The sequence below is a fragment of the Pantherophis guttatus genome, chromosome 2 (genome assembly GCF_059756535.1).
Source record: "Pantherophis guttatus breed Tessera chromosome 2, ASM5975653v1, whole genome shotgun sequence".
In the NCBI taxonomy this organism is placed as follows: Eukaryota; Metazoa; Chordata; class Lepidosauria; order Squamata; family Colubridae; genus Pantherophis; species Pantherophis guttatus.
Genome location: NC_142064.1, coordinates 166869843 through 166889065, shown reverse-complemented (window position 1 = coordinate 166889065; position 19223 = coordinate 166869843). Strand labels below are relative to the sequence as shown.

The window sequence follows — 19223 nt, the reverse complement described above, 5'->3', positions numbered from 1 at the left end:
CAAAATTTCCAGAAACTGTCAGAACCTGCTGAATTTCCCCCCTGCCTTAAAAGCTTTGTAAAGTGAACTACTGGTAATTCTTTATAGAATTAAACAGAGACTAGATTCAGTTGATTCACCAAAAGTTTTTATACTAAATGTTCCCAATCTGTGAAAGGCAAACTGAGCTTTTCATTTAGCTAAAATTGCACAATGGAGACTCAGTTCTTTCATTTTCACCACAGAAGCTATTACCTTTTTGCATGACATATCTATATCTATATCTATATCTATATCTATATCTATATCTATATCTATATCTATATCTATATCTATCTATCTATCTATCTATCTATCTATCTATCTATCTATCTATCTATCTATCATCTATCTATCTATATCTATCTATCTATCTATATATATATATATATATATATACATATGTAGGTCTTTGGTTATTCGGGTCTTCTCCCACGTAAAATTGGAAGTGTCTTGGCGACGTTTCGACGAAGTCTCATTCGTCATCTTCAGGCTGGTGTTCTCGGCTTCGTGCTTCCAGGAGCAAAGAAGCCGAGAACACCAGCCTGAAGATGACAAATGAGACTTCGTCGAAACGTCGCCAAGACACTTCCAATTTTACGTGGGAGAAGACCCGAATAACCAAAGACCTACATACAAACACCCGCGAAAACCTGAGAAAACATATATACATATATATATATATATATATATCACATAAGTAGACTTATTTTTAACCATACCTTTTTCATTCTCAGGAAGAGCAATCTAATTTTAACCTCAGCAAATTCCGCAAAATTCAGCATGAGCTGGAAGAAGCTGAAGAAAGGGCTGATATTGCAGAATCGCAAGTGAACAAACTGAGAGTGAAGTCTCGAGAAATTGGAAAACAGACACCAGGGGAAGAATAAACTTCTCTGCTTCAAGGTGACTGAAGAAATGCACAAAATGTGGATCTCTTAGTCACTCGGATGTGTAATTATTGTGTTCTGTCTTCAGTGTCTAGGAAATAAAGATGATAGAAATGTTTGCATACATAAAGAGGATGTGATCTTATTATGGGTTTTGCTCTCCCATAGGAAATCTGAAACTTCTCCTTAGAGAGATAATTAATTTAATTAATTTAATTTAATTTAATCTCCGAAGACTCAGGGCGGCTAGAGATAACACTATCTGAACACGATAAACATTTATGAATATTCTGCAGGAATCACTTGCCATGTGCTATGCTAGGGTTGATGTAAGTTGAAGTTAAAAACATAGAGCAGACACCAGTTTGAATGCCCTGATATGATTTCATTTGTAGATAATTATTTTCAGATAAACTATGAATCCAGCTGAATTGGAATAAAGACTAATGTAGCCAAGTATCCTTGGTTGTTCAACAAATTATGATTCAAGAAATAGGACATTGGTGCCACATGATAGTGGTCTCTAGTTTCTCATCGTGTTTCTTTATTAATCACATCCCTGGATGTATATTCATAAATTCGCTCATGTTATTTCTATACTATCTTTCACACAAATACCACCTAAACTTTGCTTAAAAACTATAAAACTAAAAATGAAATAGTTTAATTATGAGATTAAAATGATACCTTAATGAGAAAAAAATAATACCCCAAATAACACCAAAACCAGTTTTTAAAAACACTTAGAAACAGAAATATTTTAATTATGAGATTAAAGCAATACTTAAAATATGAGAATATTTTAAATATGAGAAACCACTAAATGAAATACTGCATGAAAGATAAATTTTCAAAGATGGAGGGTATACAGATTTCTTTCAGTAAAAGATAATGAAATGGTAGTCATTGCCTAAAAGGTTCTTTCTTTTCTATCAGCCAATCAGCTAGGTCTCTTCTGATTAATATACAATAACTGAGAAATAGGATTCCACAAGAAAACATGTGATACGGCTTGCAGCAAAACAGTGGTAACACCACAGAAATTTCTGCAAATTGCTCCTCAGAATGGGAGAGAGAATACCTATAAACCACAACCAGGTGCAATACCTCTGTTTGTCCAATGTTCTCCTTCACAAGACTCTTGAAGGATGTAATGAATATAGAGGACAGTCTTGAAGGACAAAGGTAAGGTCCATGGCCAAGGCAACAGTCAAACAAAGGAGGCATGAGCCCAGGCCAAGAAAATGATTTATGAAAATGCCTCATACAGCCTCCCCTTCCATTTCATATGAGGATAAGAAAGGAAGGAAGGGAAGGACATTCAGGCTTGCAAGATTCTGTTCTAATAAAAGTAGTTTTAGGTCTATGCAGTGTCTGTTTGTTAGCTCTGTCTTTTATGGGTGACATCTTAACAAGTAATATCGCAATATATTTTCTGAATTGTTAGCTGTACAGAATCATTCACTGAGATGGACGGCCATAGAACATGAACAAACAAACAAACAAACAAACAAACAACAGAGGGATAGTTTCCAACTCCAATATCCAGTTTTCTATAAAACAGAGACAGATGTTTTCATTTTTCAATTTTCAAAGTACTTTAAGTGAAATCATCGTACAGAGCAGCTTTGTTCTTCATTGAGAATGCCTTACATAGATAGGCATGTGTCTGACATGACTCAGGAGCTTAGGGACTGAAAGAACACATTCAAAATCAAATAAGAGCTCCCTTTTCCAATTTGTGCACGTCTATTTGACATGATGTAACAAATACATAGATAAATGTATTTTTCAGAGATATACATCTCAAAAAAAAGTATTTATATTTTAGTCAATATTCCCTGACCAGCTTTTATCGGTTTCCTCAAAACTGAGACAATAAGCCAGTTGTTTTGGTTGCAGCAGTGGTGTAACTAATAACTAAATGAAATAAAACATTACCATATAAAGAGTTAATTAATATGTAATCAATGTAGATGGGTTCAGTTACAATGGTGATGAATGCACAGCTAGGAGACTTGAAATAATAGATTAGGGATATGTTGCCAGGGAGAAAATGCATCTTTGTGATTGCTAGGAGTCAGAAATAACTTGATGCCACATAATCAAGCAATACATCACATCTGCAGTCCAACTTCATTTCTTTATACTGAGAGAAACACATTCTGAAATCATATGTTGGTTTCTCCTATGATGTTTGAAATATGTATAGTACATATCTTCTGATACACATTGTATAGCAAGAGTAAAGTGAAGGAATTAATAAAGCCTCAAGAGTTATATTTAAGATTAGTAGGGATCCTTCATGTGGCTGTAGTGATAATTTTTGGTGTTATACACCTTTTCTTTTGTAACCCTCTTGTACTTTCTGAATACTTAGTTTTTCATACCCAGCTTCTATAGAGGAAAACTTGAGTTAATGATAAAGTTAATGCTGAAAGTTAAATAATACAATCCTCCATCTGGAAGCATCTCAGTTTAGTTTCTCTAATGCAGTTCTGAAAGAACCAATTTGAGGAGTATTTAAGAAGTACTTTAATTTTGAGCAAATTATCTCACAGCTGAGGAATTTGCCAGTAGAAGCATCTGGCTGCTAATCCCATTGCTATTGTTCATTTACTTTGAAGTTTCTCATTTGGAGTTCACTAAAGTAAAACTGCTAAAAAGTCTGGCAAATACTAAGGCATATTTTTTCGTCTCCTTACCAAACTCAGTGACTTGCTTGCCTTACTTTGATATTTCTGTAAGCACGTGGTCAAAAATAGTATAAATCATTATGCTGCGTTTCCCTTTTTCTGGTCTTCATCAATCTGTTGTGCTTCAGTTGTTTGGATTATAGCTTGCATAATCAGAGTTGTAATTCACTGTATCTGAAGGACACCAGAGTGGGGAAGGTTGCTGTAAACCAATGAATTAGTCAATGTGTGTTGCATAGGATCTAGGATGCCTATATCTGTTTCCAAAGGGATAGCAATGGCAACAAAGGAGCTAAGAGGCTGACTTCTCCCATTTAATGTCTGCTATGTTCAGAGCACAAGCATTTATTTCAGTTCCATTTTTTATGGTATAGATCAGTGGTTTTGCCACCTGTTCGCATCGCGCACGCGCCTTGCGTGCGATCGCCTAACTTGCGCTTCGCATAAGCGCATTGGGTAAAAAAAACAGCTAAAGCATGGCAATCTGTTCTGCCGCACCTTACAGCTGAGCTGAAAACAAAGGAAATAAAGGTAGGTATAGCGCGAGGGTGGGCGGGGAGGGCTCAACTGATGTTCAGAACGAATCGGTTTGCTCTCCTATCAAGATTTCCACTACCAGTTCTCCCGAACCGGGGAGAACCGGTAGCAACCGACCACTGGTATAGATCAGCAGGAGCAACTCTCAGTCCAATTTCAGGCAAGTAATGGTAAGTAATTAGGCTGGAGAACCAAGGTGCTACTCAAGGTTTCCCAAGACAGGTGAATCCAAAGTGGTATCAGTGATGGGCTATCACAGATTGCTGCTGCTCTCTTATTTGTAGAAAGATATTATGTGCTGTTTCTAGCTCTATGAAAGGTCACAACATGCTTCCTCCTCCCCCCCCTCCAGACGCACATGTGGATGCAGTGTTGTGTTCTTCTGCTATATCAGTATTTGTAGTTTATACGTGATGGCAGAATGGAGTCAAAGTAGCTATCAAGTTGAACTAGAAGTTTCCCAGAAGTCATCCTCTCAGCCTATTGAAACTTTAAAAAGGATTAGTATAAAGAGTGGCTTGAGACAGGCAAAAGACCAAAAACATGCTATGTAAATGTCTTTTCCGAAGAATCTTTGATGGATGGATATAGAGCTGTTGTAAGAGCAAATTCACACAATCACTCTTTCCACTTTGTAGAATTAATATTTGTTTTACAGCTTCAAAACAGAGAAAGATTACCCAATGAAGACGTTATCAACTAAATGCTGTAGACATCCTTTATCTTATCCATAAACATTCATCACTAGATAGCTCTGCATTAAACGGAGATTTTCTTGTATGAATCCACTAACAGAAATGAACTTTTAATGAGATATGGTGTCCTATCCCTCCCTCCCCTCAGTTTTCATATCATCAAATTACAAATGTGGGCTTTTATGAGCTGCCTTTTAGCCGTAGATCTTAAGAGTAGGCAGAACATGGTCCAGCTACAGTGTAACAGAATAACAGCGTTAAAAGGAAACCTAGAGGTCTTCTAGTCTAACCCCCTGCTCAAGCAGGAAACCAAATACCATTCCAGACAAATGGATATCCAATCTCTTCTTAGAAGCCTCTAGTGATGGACTGCCCACCTACTGCAACTTCTGGAGGCAATTGTTCTCACCGTTAGGAAATTTCTTAGTTCTAGATAAGATTTCTCCTTGAAAAGTTTCCATTCTTACTTCTTGTCCTGACTACATTCTGCTTTGGAGAATAGGTTAACCCAGGGGTGGGCAAATGTGGCTCTTTTACAACCTGTGGACTTCAACTCCCAGAATTCCTGAGACAGCCAAGCTTGTCTTTACTGTGACAGCTCCTTAAATATTGGAAGACTGCTATCATGTCACTCCCAGTCCTTCTCTTAATTTGATTAGACAGTCCAGTTCCTGCAACTGTTCTTCATATGTTTTAGCCTCCTGACCTCTAATCATCTTTGTTACTCTTCTCTGCACTTTTTCTAGGGTCTCAGTATCTTTTTTTGTGTCGTGGTGACCAAAACTGAATGCAATATTCCAAGGGTAGTCTCATTAGTGCAGTATAAAGCAGTACTAGCACCTCATGTGATCTTGATATTATCCCTCTATTGGGGCATTGACCTTTTTTTTGGGCAGCTGCAGCACACTGCTGGCTCATATTTAAGTGACTGCTATTGAGCACGGTACCACCTATTCCATACCTGTGCATTTGGTTTTTCTTGCCCAAGTGTAAAATGTTACTTTTCTCACCACTGAATATTGTAGGTCACACTACAGTTGGAGCATTTTTGCTTCAGATGCTTTCAGTGTGATAAATAACTTCTGTTGAAGTAGTATTTTCTTGGGATATAGTTTTATTTATTTATTATTTATTTACTATATTTTTAACTCAACTCAACTATCTGGCCAAATCAAAGAAAAAGAATAAAATCCTAAAATATCCAAATTAAAATTATGGTAACTAGGTTTAGGTTTAGGTTTAGGTTTATTTGATTTGTATACCGCCCTACTCCCGAAGGACTCAGGGCAGTGAACAGCCAACAATAAAATACATAAATACAAAAAATTTAAAAACCAGATAAAATCAGATTAAATCATTTTGGCCCAGACAGATTAAAACACCCCAATAATTTAAAAACAGATTAAAATTTACATATTTAAAAAGGGAAGAAATTAGGCCAAGCCCGCCTGATGGAATAAAAAGGTCTTCACAGCACGGCGGAAGGAGCGCAGATCTGGGATCCTCCATATCTCCGGGGAGAGCTCATTCCAGATGGTAGGTGCCCTCACAGAGAAGGCTCTCCCCCTAGGGGCCGCCAGTCGGCACTGTTTGGCTGACGGCACCCGGAGGAGTCCCTCTCTATGAGAGCGTACTGGCCGGTGGGAGGCTATTGGTGGTAGTAGGCGGTCCCGTAAATAACCAGGTCCTAAGCCATGGAGCGCTTTAAAGGTGGTAACCAAAACCTTGAACCGTGCGTAACGAGTCCCGATCCAGAAAGGGACGCAACTGGTGAATCAGGCGAACCTGATAAAAAATCCTCCCGGTCACGGCCTTCAAGTGAGCTTCTAAAGACAGCCGTGAGTCCAGGAGGACGCCCAAGTTGCGAGCCCTCTCCGTGGGGACCAATGATTCGCCCCCAATAGTCAGTGATGGCGTCAACTGACTATATCGGGACGTCGGAAACCACAGCCACTCGGTCTTGGATGGGTTGAGCCTGAGCCTGTTCCTCCCCATCCAGATCCGTATGGCCTCCAGGCACTGGGACATCACTTCAAGGGCATCGTTGGGGTGATCCGGGGTGGAGATGTACAGCTGGGTGTTGTCAGCGTACTGATGGTACTCCACCCCGAAACCATGGATGATCTCGTCCAGCGGCTTCACATAAATGTTGAACAGGAGAGGCGAGAGGACCGACCCTTGCGGCACCCCACATATGAGGGGCCTCAGGGTCGACCTCTGTCCCCCTGTCAACACAGACTGCGACCGGTCAGAGAGAAAGGAGGAGAACCACCGCAACACAGTGCCTCCCACCCCTAACTCTTCCAACCGGTGCAGCATGATACCATGGTCGATGGTATCAAAAGCCGCTGAGAGATCTAACAGGACCAGGACAGAGGAGCACCCCCTGTCCCGAGCCCTCCAGAGATCATCAACCAACGCGACCAATGCCGTTTCCGTGCTGTACCCGGGCCTGAAATTTCTTTCCAATTGGACATTATTAATTTTTAACATTAGGTGAAAGCTTTATCAATATTCCTATTCTCAGGAATTAAAGGAATTGTCATATTGGGATAATTCATTCTTATTAATTTCATTTATTAGATTACAAATATTTTTTTCTCTTTTGAACCTTTGAATGCTTTTAAATTAAATATTCTGGTCAAATTAGAAAAGTTTGATTTTTAATATTCTAGATAAAAATAAGATATATATTTAAGTTCGAAACAAAAGCCTGTTTTTATTTTCTGGAGAATCTTTTGGTCAAAAATATTTTTAATGCTTGATTTCCAACATACTAGATAAAAATAAGATGTATGTTTATATATGAAGCAAAAGTCTTATTGTTTATTACCTGGAAAAACATTTGGTCAAAAATATTGCATCTCACTGACTGCAGAAATTCATAGTTTGATTACAATCCAGTATTTGGAATCATATTAATAATTTTATTTTTAAAAAACTTGCAAAGGAAACTGAATCTGATCTGACAGAACAGATTGCTGAAGTTACAGAAACAGCTATTAGAGAAAATGTAGAAGCAAACTCAACAAGAAATGTGAGGCCTTCCAGATGCCTCGAAAGATGTTTTGAATATGGATGCTTCCAAGATACAGTACTGTTAATTTCAACATGCTATATGGATGGACTTATTCTGCCCTCCAGAGGCAGTACCAAAAACAATTATTTCCATAGTGTCTTCCCTGAACCATTAAGTACTGTGATAGCATAATCAGTGTCATAGTGAATACTCCATTACTCAGTGAAAGCTTCTAAAAGAATTTTAGTGCCACCTCCTGACTACAAATAGGATGTATGGTTACACTGAGAATGCCTTACTCCCTCATGAAGTACTCAAGCAGCTAAATCAAACCAGAAACCCCCCCCCCAAACTGGGCTTTGGAATTTGGCTTAAGAAGCATCTCAGAAATATTTATTTTGATATATAATTTGATTTTGATGTTGCATTTCTGTTTTGAGATTGTAATTGCAGAGTTCAAGATTCCAAAATAAGACATTTCAGCACCAAGCCAACCTGGACTGTTTTGAAAAAGCTAAGCCACAATATAGGCTTTTAAAATATTGAAAATTGAAATATTCAAATATCCATCTCCTCTCTGCATACACATCTTTATCCCCTAGTTTAAAACAACAACAACAACTAACACTTTCAGTTTAAATATCTTATGATGTGGTTAGAGGCAACAACAATCTGGAATAGCATTGGTGCTGTTGAATTAGAATTGGATAACCAGGCTCAAAGAGATGCAGACAGTTCTGGAATAGATAAAAACAGTTTATTTCCCAATTGTATGAACAAGAGCTTACTGATGATGTAGTTGAAAGTACAACTATACTCATTTTTAAAAAACAAAATGTACTGAATCTCACTCTGAAACACTGAAGTGTCCTTTTATCCTTGTAGATCTCCTAATCCCAACCTCTGAATGGCGTGCAGAGCAGGTTTACTACGCCAAGATTCTTACATAGTATATTCTTAGGGATTATTTGTGATAAGGAGGGGAAAAAACTTACAATCATTGTCCACTGCTCTCTGGAACAACTCCCCATTCCCCTTTTCTAATGCCCATGTACTGTAGTTTACACTATGAGTAGAAGCTTTTCAATATAATCATCCCAAAGGAAATATAAAAGGATGTATCTTTCAAAGCCTAGTATCTTTGAAATCTTCGTTGTTCCAAAATACAAGCCTTCTGAACACACCAAAAAAATCAGGGATGGACCTTGTTCAGTTGCACAGCAAGATTAATGACGCCATCCAAGAGCAACATGCTGAAGAAAAGACCAAAAAGGCAATTTTGCTTGTATGCTTGGGTAGTTGCTTGAAATCTTATAGTATGTTAGCAGATCCATCTGGCAAGCCATTTCTACAGTTTTCATTATGGGAGCTGAAAGACATAAAGTCGTTTTAATTGCCAAGATCCTGCAGGAAGCTACTGTTATTTCTCAGTCAGAAATTAGTGTTTGTACATCATAAAGCTTAATTTACACATGCAAAGAAGGAAGATGTCTCACTGTTTTGTCACCAGAAAGATAGATTCTTGATAGATTTTTTTGGTATTCAAAAACAATTTAACAAAGTTTAATAAAGTCTTCATTTTTCAATTATATCTACCTGATTACTTCTCTTGCTTGAGTTTAGGTTCTGCTTTGTTGTTGTTGTTAGTTGTGAAGTCATGTCCAACCCATCGCAACTCCATGGACAACATTCCTCCAGGCCTTCCTGTCCTCTACTATCCTCTGAGTCCATTTAAGCTCACACACTTACTGCTTCAGTGACTCCAGCCAGCCACCTCATTCTCTGTCATCCTCTTCTTCTTTTGACCTCAATCTTTCCCAGCATTAGGCTCTTCTCCAGTGAGTCCTTCCTTCTCATTAGGTGGCCAAAGTATTTGAGTTTCATCTTCAGGATCTGGCCGCCTAAAGAGCAGTCAGGGTTGATCTCCTCTAGGACTGACTGGTTTGATTGCCTTGCAGTCCAAGGGATTCGCAGGAGTCTTCTCCAGCACCATAGTTCAAAGGCTTCAATTCTTTGGTGCTCAGTCTTTCTTATGGTCCATCTTTCACAGCCATACATTGCAACTGGGAAAACCATAGCCTTGACTATATACACTTTTATTGGCAGGGTGATGTCTCTGTTTTTTAGTATGCCATCTAGATTTGCCATAGCTTTCCTCCCCAGGAGCAAGCATCTTTTAATTTCTTGGCTGCAGTCCCCATCTGCAATGATCTTGGAGCCCAGAAAAATAAAATCTGTCACTACCTCCATTTCTTCCCCATCTATTTGCCAGGAATTGAGAGGGCTGGATGCCATGATCTTAATTTTCTTAATGTTGAGTTTCAAGCCAACTTTTGCACTCTCCTTCACCCGCATCAAGAAGCTCTTTAGTTTCTCTTCGCTTTCTGCCATTAGAGTGCATGTCTGAGGTTGTTGATATTTCCCCTGGCAATCTTAATTCCAATTTTGATTCATCTAGACCCATTCTGCTTTAGGCTCTGCTTTAGTAAAGTTCCCCCCCCACCAACACAGCTTCTCACATTGTTCCTTCCTATTCATTTTCAAGTGGTTTCTTATAGGTGATATTCCCCAAGGAATATAGGTAAAAGAAAAAAGAACTGTGGTATCATTTGGCAATAGCACTTTGGTAGGTATTTTTCACAAAAACCTTTCATTATCTGTGATAATTAACAGAGCAATGAATGTTTTAATCACAGTTTAAATTGAAATTTTGTTTTCCCTCTCAACATATTTTGCATATGAAAGACCTCCATGCCTTTAAACTGGTCATTTCAAAGAATGAGTACCTTAAGGGATTTTGTATTTTTGTATTGTACAATAGTGCAAATAGCAAAAGAGTACAAATACCTTGTAGGGGTTTCTAGTACACATCTATAGTATTTGATGGATAGAAATATATAATGGAACAGACTTGTTGTTTTTTTAATATCACATCAAAAAGACCCTTGGTAGTACAGTGGTCTAAAGCACCCTGTTATTAACACAGCTGCCTGCAATTACTGCAGGTTCGAATCTTACCAGGCTCAAGGTTGACTCAGCCTTCCATCTTTTCTAAGGTAGGTTAAATGAGGACCCAGTTTGTGGGGGCAATAAGCTGACTTTGTATAAAATATACAAAAGTATGAAGGCTATTGCTTAACGCCTTGTAAGCCGCCCTGAGTCTCCGGAGAAGGGTGGCATATAAATCAAATTTTAAAAAAAAAATCGCAAATCTGTGAAAACATTAAAAAAAACACCAAAATGGTGGAAAATTGTATGAGAGTATGAGCAACAAATTTAATACAGAAATCATAACTTTTCCTGGCCATTATAAAGCATTAAACACCCGATTCAAAAATCAAGGTGAACCTATGATTAAAAAAGAAAAAAGAAAAGAAGAAACTCTAAAAAAACCAATGAATGGAATTCTGAAAGCTGTTAAAGGTTTATTGAATAGGAAGGATATATAATATTAGTATAGACTGAACATTAATTTTAAAATGTTTATAATGCTTCCTGCTATCAAATTACAAGGGAAGGTTAAATACAGAGGTCTCTAGGGTTTTTTACCTAGACATTTGACTAATTAAGCTAGTAAATCAGGCTAGCTATCCTGCATTCCATCCCTAAATTGTTGTATTTAAACTAGCAGCTCATTGACAATTAATTACTAGGTAAAATAGATGTGTGCATTTGGGAACATTTGTATTTTATTTGCAGGTTTAAGTTTTTTAAAGTATGATTTGTATCATTGCTTTTGTTCACTGTAATCATGATCTTCAGACCTTGAATGATCTCAGTGACAAGTCAAACCTCATAAATTTATTTATCAAATTTATTTGTCATCCATCTCGTGGTTCAGTTAGCACTACACTAAATAAAAGTGACTAGGCTATGATCACTGAGAAAGAAGGAAGTTGGAAGCATTAAAGAGAAGAGTTAGTTGAAGGAGAAAAGCTAAAGGAATGGTCTGCATATTAACAGCTCCTATCAAGGAACTAAAAGTGAGCATAACAGCTGTTACAGATACTAATGATGTGTTTAAGTCCTAGATCAGTATCTAAGGTGATCTGCTAGGCAGGATTTCTTACTCATCCATTACCAAATGCAAATATTGAAGGATTAAACTTTTCATGACAGTATTTATTCTTAAATTCTTGGGTTTAAGGAATTAGGCCCTCATTTTTTTTAACCATTTTACAAACATGGCATTTTATATTTAATTGTAGAGATTTTCACTCATAGGTCATGCTTAGAGAATAGCAGCTTTATATACAGATGGCTGCTGAACAGATACACCATTCAGAGAAAAATACTGAAATGCTTATGTCATATAGATACAAGTACATTTCTAAACATCTAGACCACAGAAATCTGACACACATATTTTTGCATAAATAAAAGAAAAATCTCCTTATAAAAATTCCAATATACAACAAGCAGCTAGTATGGTATTCTTTGTATTATCACATATATGGAATTTCAGTTTTAGTGTTTTTAAAAAGTAGTCTTAGTCCTTACATGTGCATCAGAGCACCCCAAAATAAACCAATACTTCCTGCATGATAATGATTTAAGACATCAGAGGGTAATTTGAACCTGTGTTTAAAAACTAATTTGTGAATGTGTTAAGATCTGTGACTGCTCTGATCCATGTCCTGCCACAGATTTATGATGCATCACAGTGTTTTGTTATTACTACTTCAAAATCACAGATGGGAGTTTTGATAAAAATAATGGTCTTGTAGGCTACTGGGGAGAATACTTGCATTATTTTCCTGAACAAAATCACCCTACCTTGAAGTGAGTGTTTAACTATCAGTGTGGGAAAATCCAGACTTCCTCAGTGGAGGAAGCAATAGCCAAAATAAAAATTTGAATTTGAAAGGGGGCACAGGTAGTTGAGTTCCACATGGAAAGTCACTCTTACACAATCTGATGTCCTCCAGTAGTTTTGGATTACTATTCTTGTGGTGGCTGAGGATGATGAAGATTGTAGTCCAACATATCTGAGGGGCATCTGGTTGGAGAAGCCTGTTTCAAAACATGAGGATAATTGTTTACTGATTTGTTTTAAATATATGTTAAAAAAAACTGTTTTGAACACTGAACTAATGTGGATAGCAATGGAAGACTGGATGTAGGCAAAACCTAATCCAGATAAAATGAGGGGGAAACTCTTATTTAGAGATACTGAGTCTGGATGTAATTAACCCAATTATCTCAACCTTAAGGTTTGCTCACCAACAAAACCAAGACTTAAGTATAACAGGATTGCTTGGGATGTTATTATACTGTTCAAATCCATCTGATTTCAATAAGCGTCAGATGAAATAAGAGGCAAGAAGGGTGAGGTCTCTACTATGCACTATAACGGTGCGTTTAGAAGGAGATTCCCTTTCTAATCTGCCAGGCATTCCTCCGTTATCAGTTAAGAAAAGAGCCTCTTCATCAGTTCTTAAACATGCCATGAGTAACTGACTGAAAAAGTCTCCACCTTAGAAATCTGGACAGAAAAAATGAATTCTAAAGGAGGGGCACATTCCAACTGCTGAGATTTCTGTACCCATAACCTAATCTCTTTTAATGCATCTTAATCAAAAAGCTCTGGAGGGCTCTTCCTTTCTGTGAAATAGGGTGCCCAAAGCCTTAAAATTACTCTGTAGCAATCATTAAATGCATCTCAAAGATGAATTTTGTACTTTGGATTTAAAACAGACTCCAAAGGTATTGCCGGACATTTGGACAGAATCATAGAATCATAGGGCTGGAAGGAACTTTGGAGGTCTATTAGTCCAAAAGTCTTTATTCCACCCCAAGGCAGAAGTCCTTATTCCACCAAAGACAAATGGTTGTCCAGTCTTTTCTTGAAAAGTTCCCACAATGGAGCATAATTGCTTTCTTTAATTGCTCTGTCAGGATAAACGGAGCATTTTCATTTTTTCCACTAGCTGCCTTTTGTTTCTCAGGATGATTTATTTCCTTTGAATATCCTGAGTTAGGGATTTTTTTTAAAAAAACAACAACCTAAGATTTGTGAATTTGAAACGCCTTCATTTAATAACTTCTTTCCATGCATTGACACATGTTCTGTTTATGTTCTTCTACTTCCAGGAATTAGAATAATACAAGATACAATGCCTTTACAGTTGTATCGTCGGAGTGAAATTCAGCAGGTTCCCACATGTTCTGGAGAACCGGTAGTGGAAATTTTGAGTAGTTTGGAGAACTGGCGAATACCACCTCTGGCTGAGGTGGGGTGGGAATGGAGATTTTGCAATATCCTTCCCCTGGAGTGGGGTGGGAATGGAGATTTTGCATTATCCTTCCTCTGCCATGCCCAAGCCACACCATACCCACCAAGCCACGCCCACAGAAACAGTAGTAAAAAAATTTGAATTCCACCACTGTGTATCGTCATTGTAAAATAACTTTCCCACTATTTCCTCTTTGTTTTATTCACAATGTCATACTAAGAACTCGCAAAGGTCTTTGGGAAAAACTGATGGTCCTCTATGTATTCTGCTGTGCTTCATTCTGGCCCCCCCTTTTTTTTCTTGGATAAATGTTTAACTCCTAGATATAACAGTTTAGATTGTTATGTGTTTAATTGCTGTTGGTTTTGCTTATTTTAGACATTTCTCATCCTTGCCAAAGTTCTAGGTAACTTACAACTTCATTTAATAGTAACAATAATTTCATGTTATTTATGTTCCCACATTTGGTAATCAAACTCATGGTTTTCAATGTGATGTTTTATAGTTTATTCTCATTGGGACTATTGAATCTTCCTTTGAATAAAGCAGGAAGAGCAGTAATCACTCACCATGTATTATGTAAAATGATTCCCTGAGTGAATTATAGAAGGCTTCCTTTTCCTTGAAGATAATTCTAAATGGAATGCAATCCTAAAGTTACCCTTTTTCATTTTCATTTACTGTATTCCTATCCCAGCAGATGGAGCTGGATACAAACTCATGCAAGGAGCCATTTCAACTTCTGCCTTACTACATGTTCTGCTGAAGTGTTGTTATTGTCCAGAAACCTCTTCAACTCACTAGTGGCCTATGACTTTCTGCCACAATTAGTGAGTCCAAGATATCAAGCCTGATAAGAAGCTGAAGTATATATGGACTGGTTTGTTGAACAAGGCATCAAAGCTTCATGCAATTAGGCCTGGTGCACTGTGGGAATCTAATCATTTGAAAACATCAATCATCATAAGAAATTTAACATTTAGAAGAAAAAGAAAGAAAGATAGCTATTCTTCCTCAGTAGTTTGAAGAAAGGAAAAACAAAAGTAATAAACTTGTACATAGCTTATAAATATTGAGAAGACATAGCAGACAAATCACAAAATAAGATAATGAAGAATTCCACAAAATTATCTCCAGATGAGAATATATATTATAATACTCATAATACATAATAAAGTACAAAACACGTTGATGCAAAACAACTCATTCATATACATAAACAAAGATACTGTATATATAATCTGAGCTGATGACAACTCCCTAAAGAGGGAAGGAAGTTAGATCCATACTACAGAGCAAAGCATTCCATAAGCACCCCTCACCAATGTTGTTTATTGTTAGCTTGTTTGGCAATTCCTTAATTGGGGCATTATTTGCTTCTTGACTGTTGTTCTGATGTTAATCTTGGTGTCAATCTCTGCTCATCTGGGTATTGATGAGCAGAGATTAGACATAAACAGACATAAACATCTAAACATCATTCAACAGAGAAAATAAAAAAGCTAATATGGAAATGGAAACACTTCCTCACCAGCAATCAACACTCAGCTAGGCAGAGATTAATACCAATAATCAAGAAGCAAACAATACCCCAATCAAGGAATTGCCAAACAAGTGAATAATAAACAATAAACCAAATCAAGGAACCACTAAGACCACTCCTATTAACTGACAAGAGTATGCCACTAAAATATAAAATGAAAGCAAACCCCATTTCCACTGATGATGTTACCTAGTTTGGTAATGAAACATCTGAAAGAAAACAACCAAGCTCAGAGAGCACCAGGGACCTCAGATTTCAACTCTGAGATACAAATACTGTCTTGTATCAGGACTATCAGTAGCAATAATTGTACTGTAGTCATATAGTTGCATAAATCCATGGTGCAATCATGCATATGATGATGTGTACAATTCTACAAGCAACCTCCCTCCAAAGAGAATATGGTAGATCTGGGGAAAACACTGAAAATGATACCCAAAATTATCAAGGGCACAGGCAAGGAGGCCTTTGATTGTATTTAGAAAAAAATGAGAAATGGGGGAAGTGATAGAAGGGTATAAATTGTGCATGGATTATAAACAGTTGCTAAGTCTTTTTTTTAATATACTACTTTTTCATTCAAGTAACTTTTCTTCACTCACTAAATCACAGCTAATTTCTCAAATTCTCTACACAAGAGACAATAATGGTCACCAAACTCAAAGGCGATTAAGCAAATTATTCAAGGATAAGTCTATCAATTGTTAGTATTCATGTCCATTGTATCTTATGTCCATTATCAACAGACAACAAGCATCTTAATACCAGCTGACTCCGGAACACATAAAAAGAGCGCTGCTGTCATATTTTCCTGCTTGTGAAATTTTCTTTACCATCTCATTGGCAACAGAATGTTTAACTAGATTGGCCTAGCAAACCAACATAATATTCAGTGCAACACTCCTTATGTTCCAGACTCAAGAGTCAAGCTTGGCCAAACAGAATTCAGAGTATTCAGAGGAAAATTATGATTGATTGAATAGGTGAAAGTCATTGGCAAATGGCAGGGCATTTTGATGGAGATTGAAGTCATAATATAGGTGGAGTTCAATATGTAAAATAACTTCAATGAGCAAAAAGAAAAGCTTGCATCAGCAGAAATACTAATAAACATATTAGGGCATACTGTAGCTTTCTGTAGTTTTTGTAATTTAGATGACTGCTTGATGATGACAATGTTAGGTATAACAAAGAAGTTCTTGCACAAGTTTAATACAGAGGTTCTTGCACAGTATTGCATATACTTATTTCTGAACATTTATATCCAACCTAGCTCTGCAAGCATATACCATATTGCTGATCAAACAGAGATTTTAATGTGATTTGGAAGCTGACCACATTTTCACTCATCACAAAATCTCAGCACCAACCAAAAGAAAATATGCTGCAAAATTCTACAAATACAGGTCTTTGACACTGTGCTATAACTAGGTCTTTCATGTTTCCCCAGCTTGCCCCAGATACAAAACAAAGTAAGTTATCCTGTATTATGAGCATGTACTATACTACCTGCCACATCTTCCAGTTCTATTCCAGCTGCAGGGGAAAATACTTGGAGCTTTTGAATAAAATTGTAGTAGGGAGGCGTAGAGGCTTGCTGGATGTCTGGAACACTGCCATGATATAAAAGTGAAAGAAGCTTTTTCTCCTCTTTCTGCATATGCATACACTAGTAGAAGTTTGCGGTTGGAGAAAAGTTAATAGCTCACAGCTAGTTAGGATTAGCCACTCTAATTCTGGGCCATAACCTGCCTGCAATGTCTCTTCCAGAAATGATGAGGTCAACCTGTGGGAAAAGCATGTAGAAATTAAAGTGCTTTCAGGATACCTAGCATATGAATCAGGAACTGATTTGGAACCAGTAAGGGTGACTGCTAGGGGCATCCTGTACCACTTCTTAATCTCAAATAATTGGGGCATGCAGACTCCCAAGAGAACCCATGAAAATGAGGTATGGAAATTCGGCAGAGCTGTACACATGGACACTATATCTTTGCTGTCTTGAAAGTCCTTTGGCTATAGAAGGGGAGTGAGGAAAAAAGTCAAAATGCAGGCATTCATACTCAGAAGTCAACCCAGTCCTGTGTCAGAAGGAAATTGAATAAGAGAGGCCAGCATTTCACAATTAGTAATAGCAATAGTGCTTAGACTTATATACCACTACATAGTGCTTTAAAGCCCTCTCTAAGCGATTTACAGAGTCAGATATTGCTCATTTTACTGACCTCAGAAGGATGGAAGGCTGAGTCAACCTTGAGCCCATGTGAATCTAACTTTCAAAACTTCACGCAGTTAGCAGTCAGCAGAAGTAGCTGCAGTACTGTATTCTAACCACTGCACCACATGGCTCTAAATCATGGTTTAGTCAAAATAAGATCCAGTCTATTGTGGTTAGATGCTGTTCCAGAACTGGGGAGATCAAGTTTTGCATCCATTCTTAACCTTGAAATCTTGGTTATTAATTTCTACTGATTTGGGGTTGGTCTCTCTCTTGCAGCTTAGGAAAAAGTAGATTTCTGGAAGGTAATTCCTGATTTTAATAAATGTTTTAATAAATTCCCAAGAGAACAGTTATTCAAGTAATCTCACATGCCAAAGACATAAGAACATACCTTTTCACATTTTTGGCAAATGCAATTATGAAGAGGAGATAGAAGAAATGTAACTTGAAGAAGAAATAAAGAGAATGGAGAAGCTGGTGAAGATGAGAACTGAAGATGAGAAGGTCAAACGAAGAGAGCTAAAAATAATTGCAAGGCAGAAGTAGATCACAAGGCAGAAGTAGGAGCAACAAGACACAGAAAGGATTGGAATGATAAGAGTGGAAAGAAGGAACAGAAAGAGAGCAGCAGAAGTGGTTCCATGATATTAATCCTGAGAAAAAACAAGGCCAACCCTAAGACAGTGGCCTCAATCATCAGATGCTAAAGGGACATGGTATGGATATGAATGAAGAGAGGAACTGAGATGTTCAAGGACAGATTTGCAGATTTGCATTACTAAAAGTTTTCAGCTACTTAAACTAGCCTGCAGGTCTGAGCTGCACTGAAGGACTGTGTTTATTCAGTTGTTTATTCAATATTCAGTTGTTTATCTAGTCAGGTTTTTATAAATGGAACAAAATGAGGAGATGCTTTTCTCAGTAGAGAGCAGAATTTTCGGGGGCAAAGTGTAACAATGCCTGATATCCCAGATCCAACTTCCTTACCTAGAATTCCTTAGCAGTGGGAGTAGATGGAATTGTGAAAAGAAGGAATATTAATATAGGGGGAAATACTAATGGGAAGGTATAGAATGTAAGTTCTACCTGATCCTTTCTGAAATAGCATCTTATGGCAAGAATTGCCTGTTGTTTTTTGTTTTTTACTAGCACTATAGAACACGTAACAAGATTTGAAACCTTATCAGTAATATACTATTTTAAGCTGGTCCTTCATATCAAATTAGAATGTAACCATTGATTTATTTAAAAAAAAATTCCAGAAAATTATAGGCTAAGTTTGTTTACTTCCTCCAGGTAAATTAGTGGGAATGTTAATATAATATTGAATTATAGAATAATGAGATGTGTGAAAGAAGAATCAGTGCT

General features: G+C 37.3%; 1 protein-coding gene and 1 long non-coding RNA gene across 2 annotated transcripts in view; one reads left to right on the top strand and one right to left on the bottom strand.

Moving 5' to 3' along the window:
* Positions 1-1038, top strand: part of LOC117676612 (myosin-1B) — a 28080-nt gene extending 27042 nt beyond the window's left edge. Inside the window, exon 40 of the mRNA XM_060688651.2 lies at positions 756-1038. Within this exon, the coding sequence (XP_060544634.2) occupies positions 756-908 (153 nt within the window). The 3' untranslated portion in view covers positions 909-1038. The remainder of the gene's footprint in view (positions 1-755) is intronic.
* Positions 1-19223, bottom strand: part of LOC132710971 (uncharacterized) — a 47660-nt gene that overhangs the window by 22808 nt on the left and 5629 nt on the right. Inside the window, exon 3 of the long non-coding RNA XR_009621712.2 lies at positions 12765-12868. This is a non-coding gene — a long non-coding RNA (uncharacterized LOC132710971). The remainder of the gene's footprint in view (positions 1-12764; positions 12869-19223) is intronic.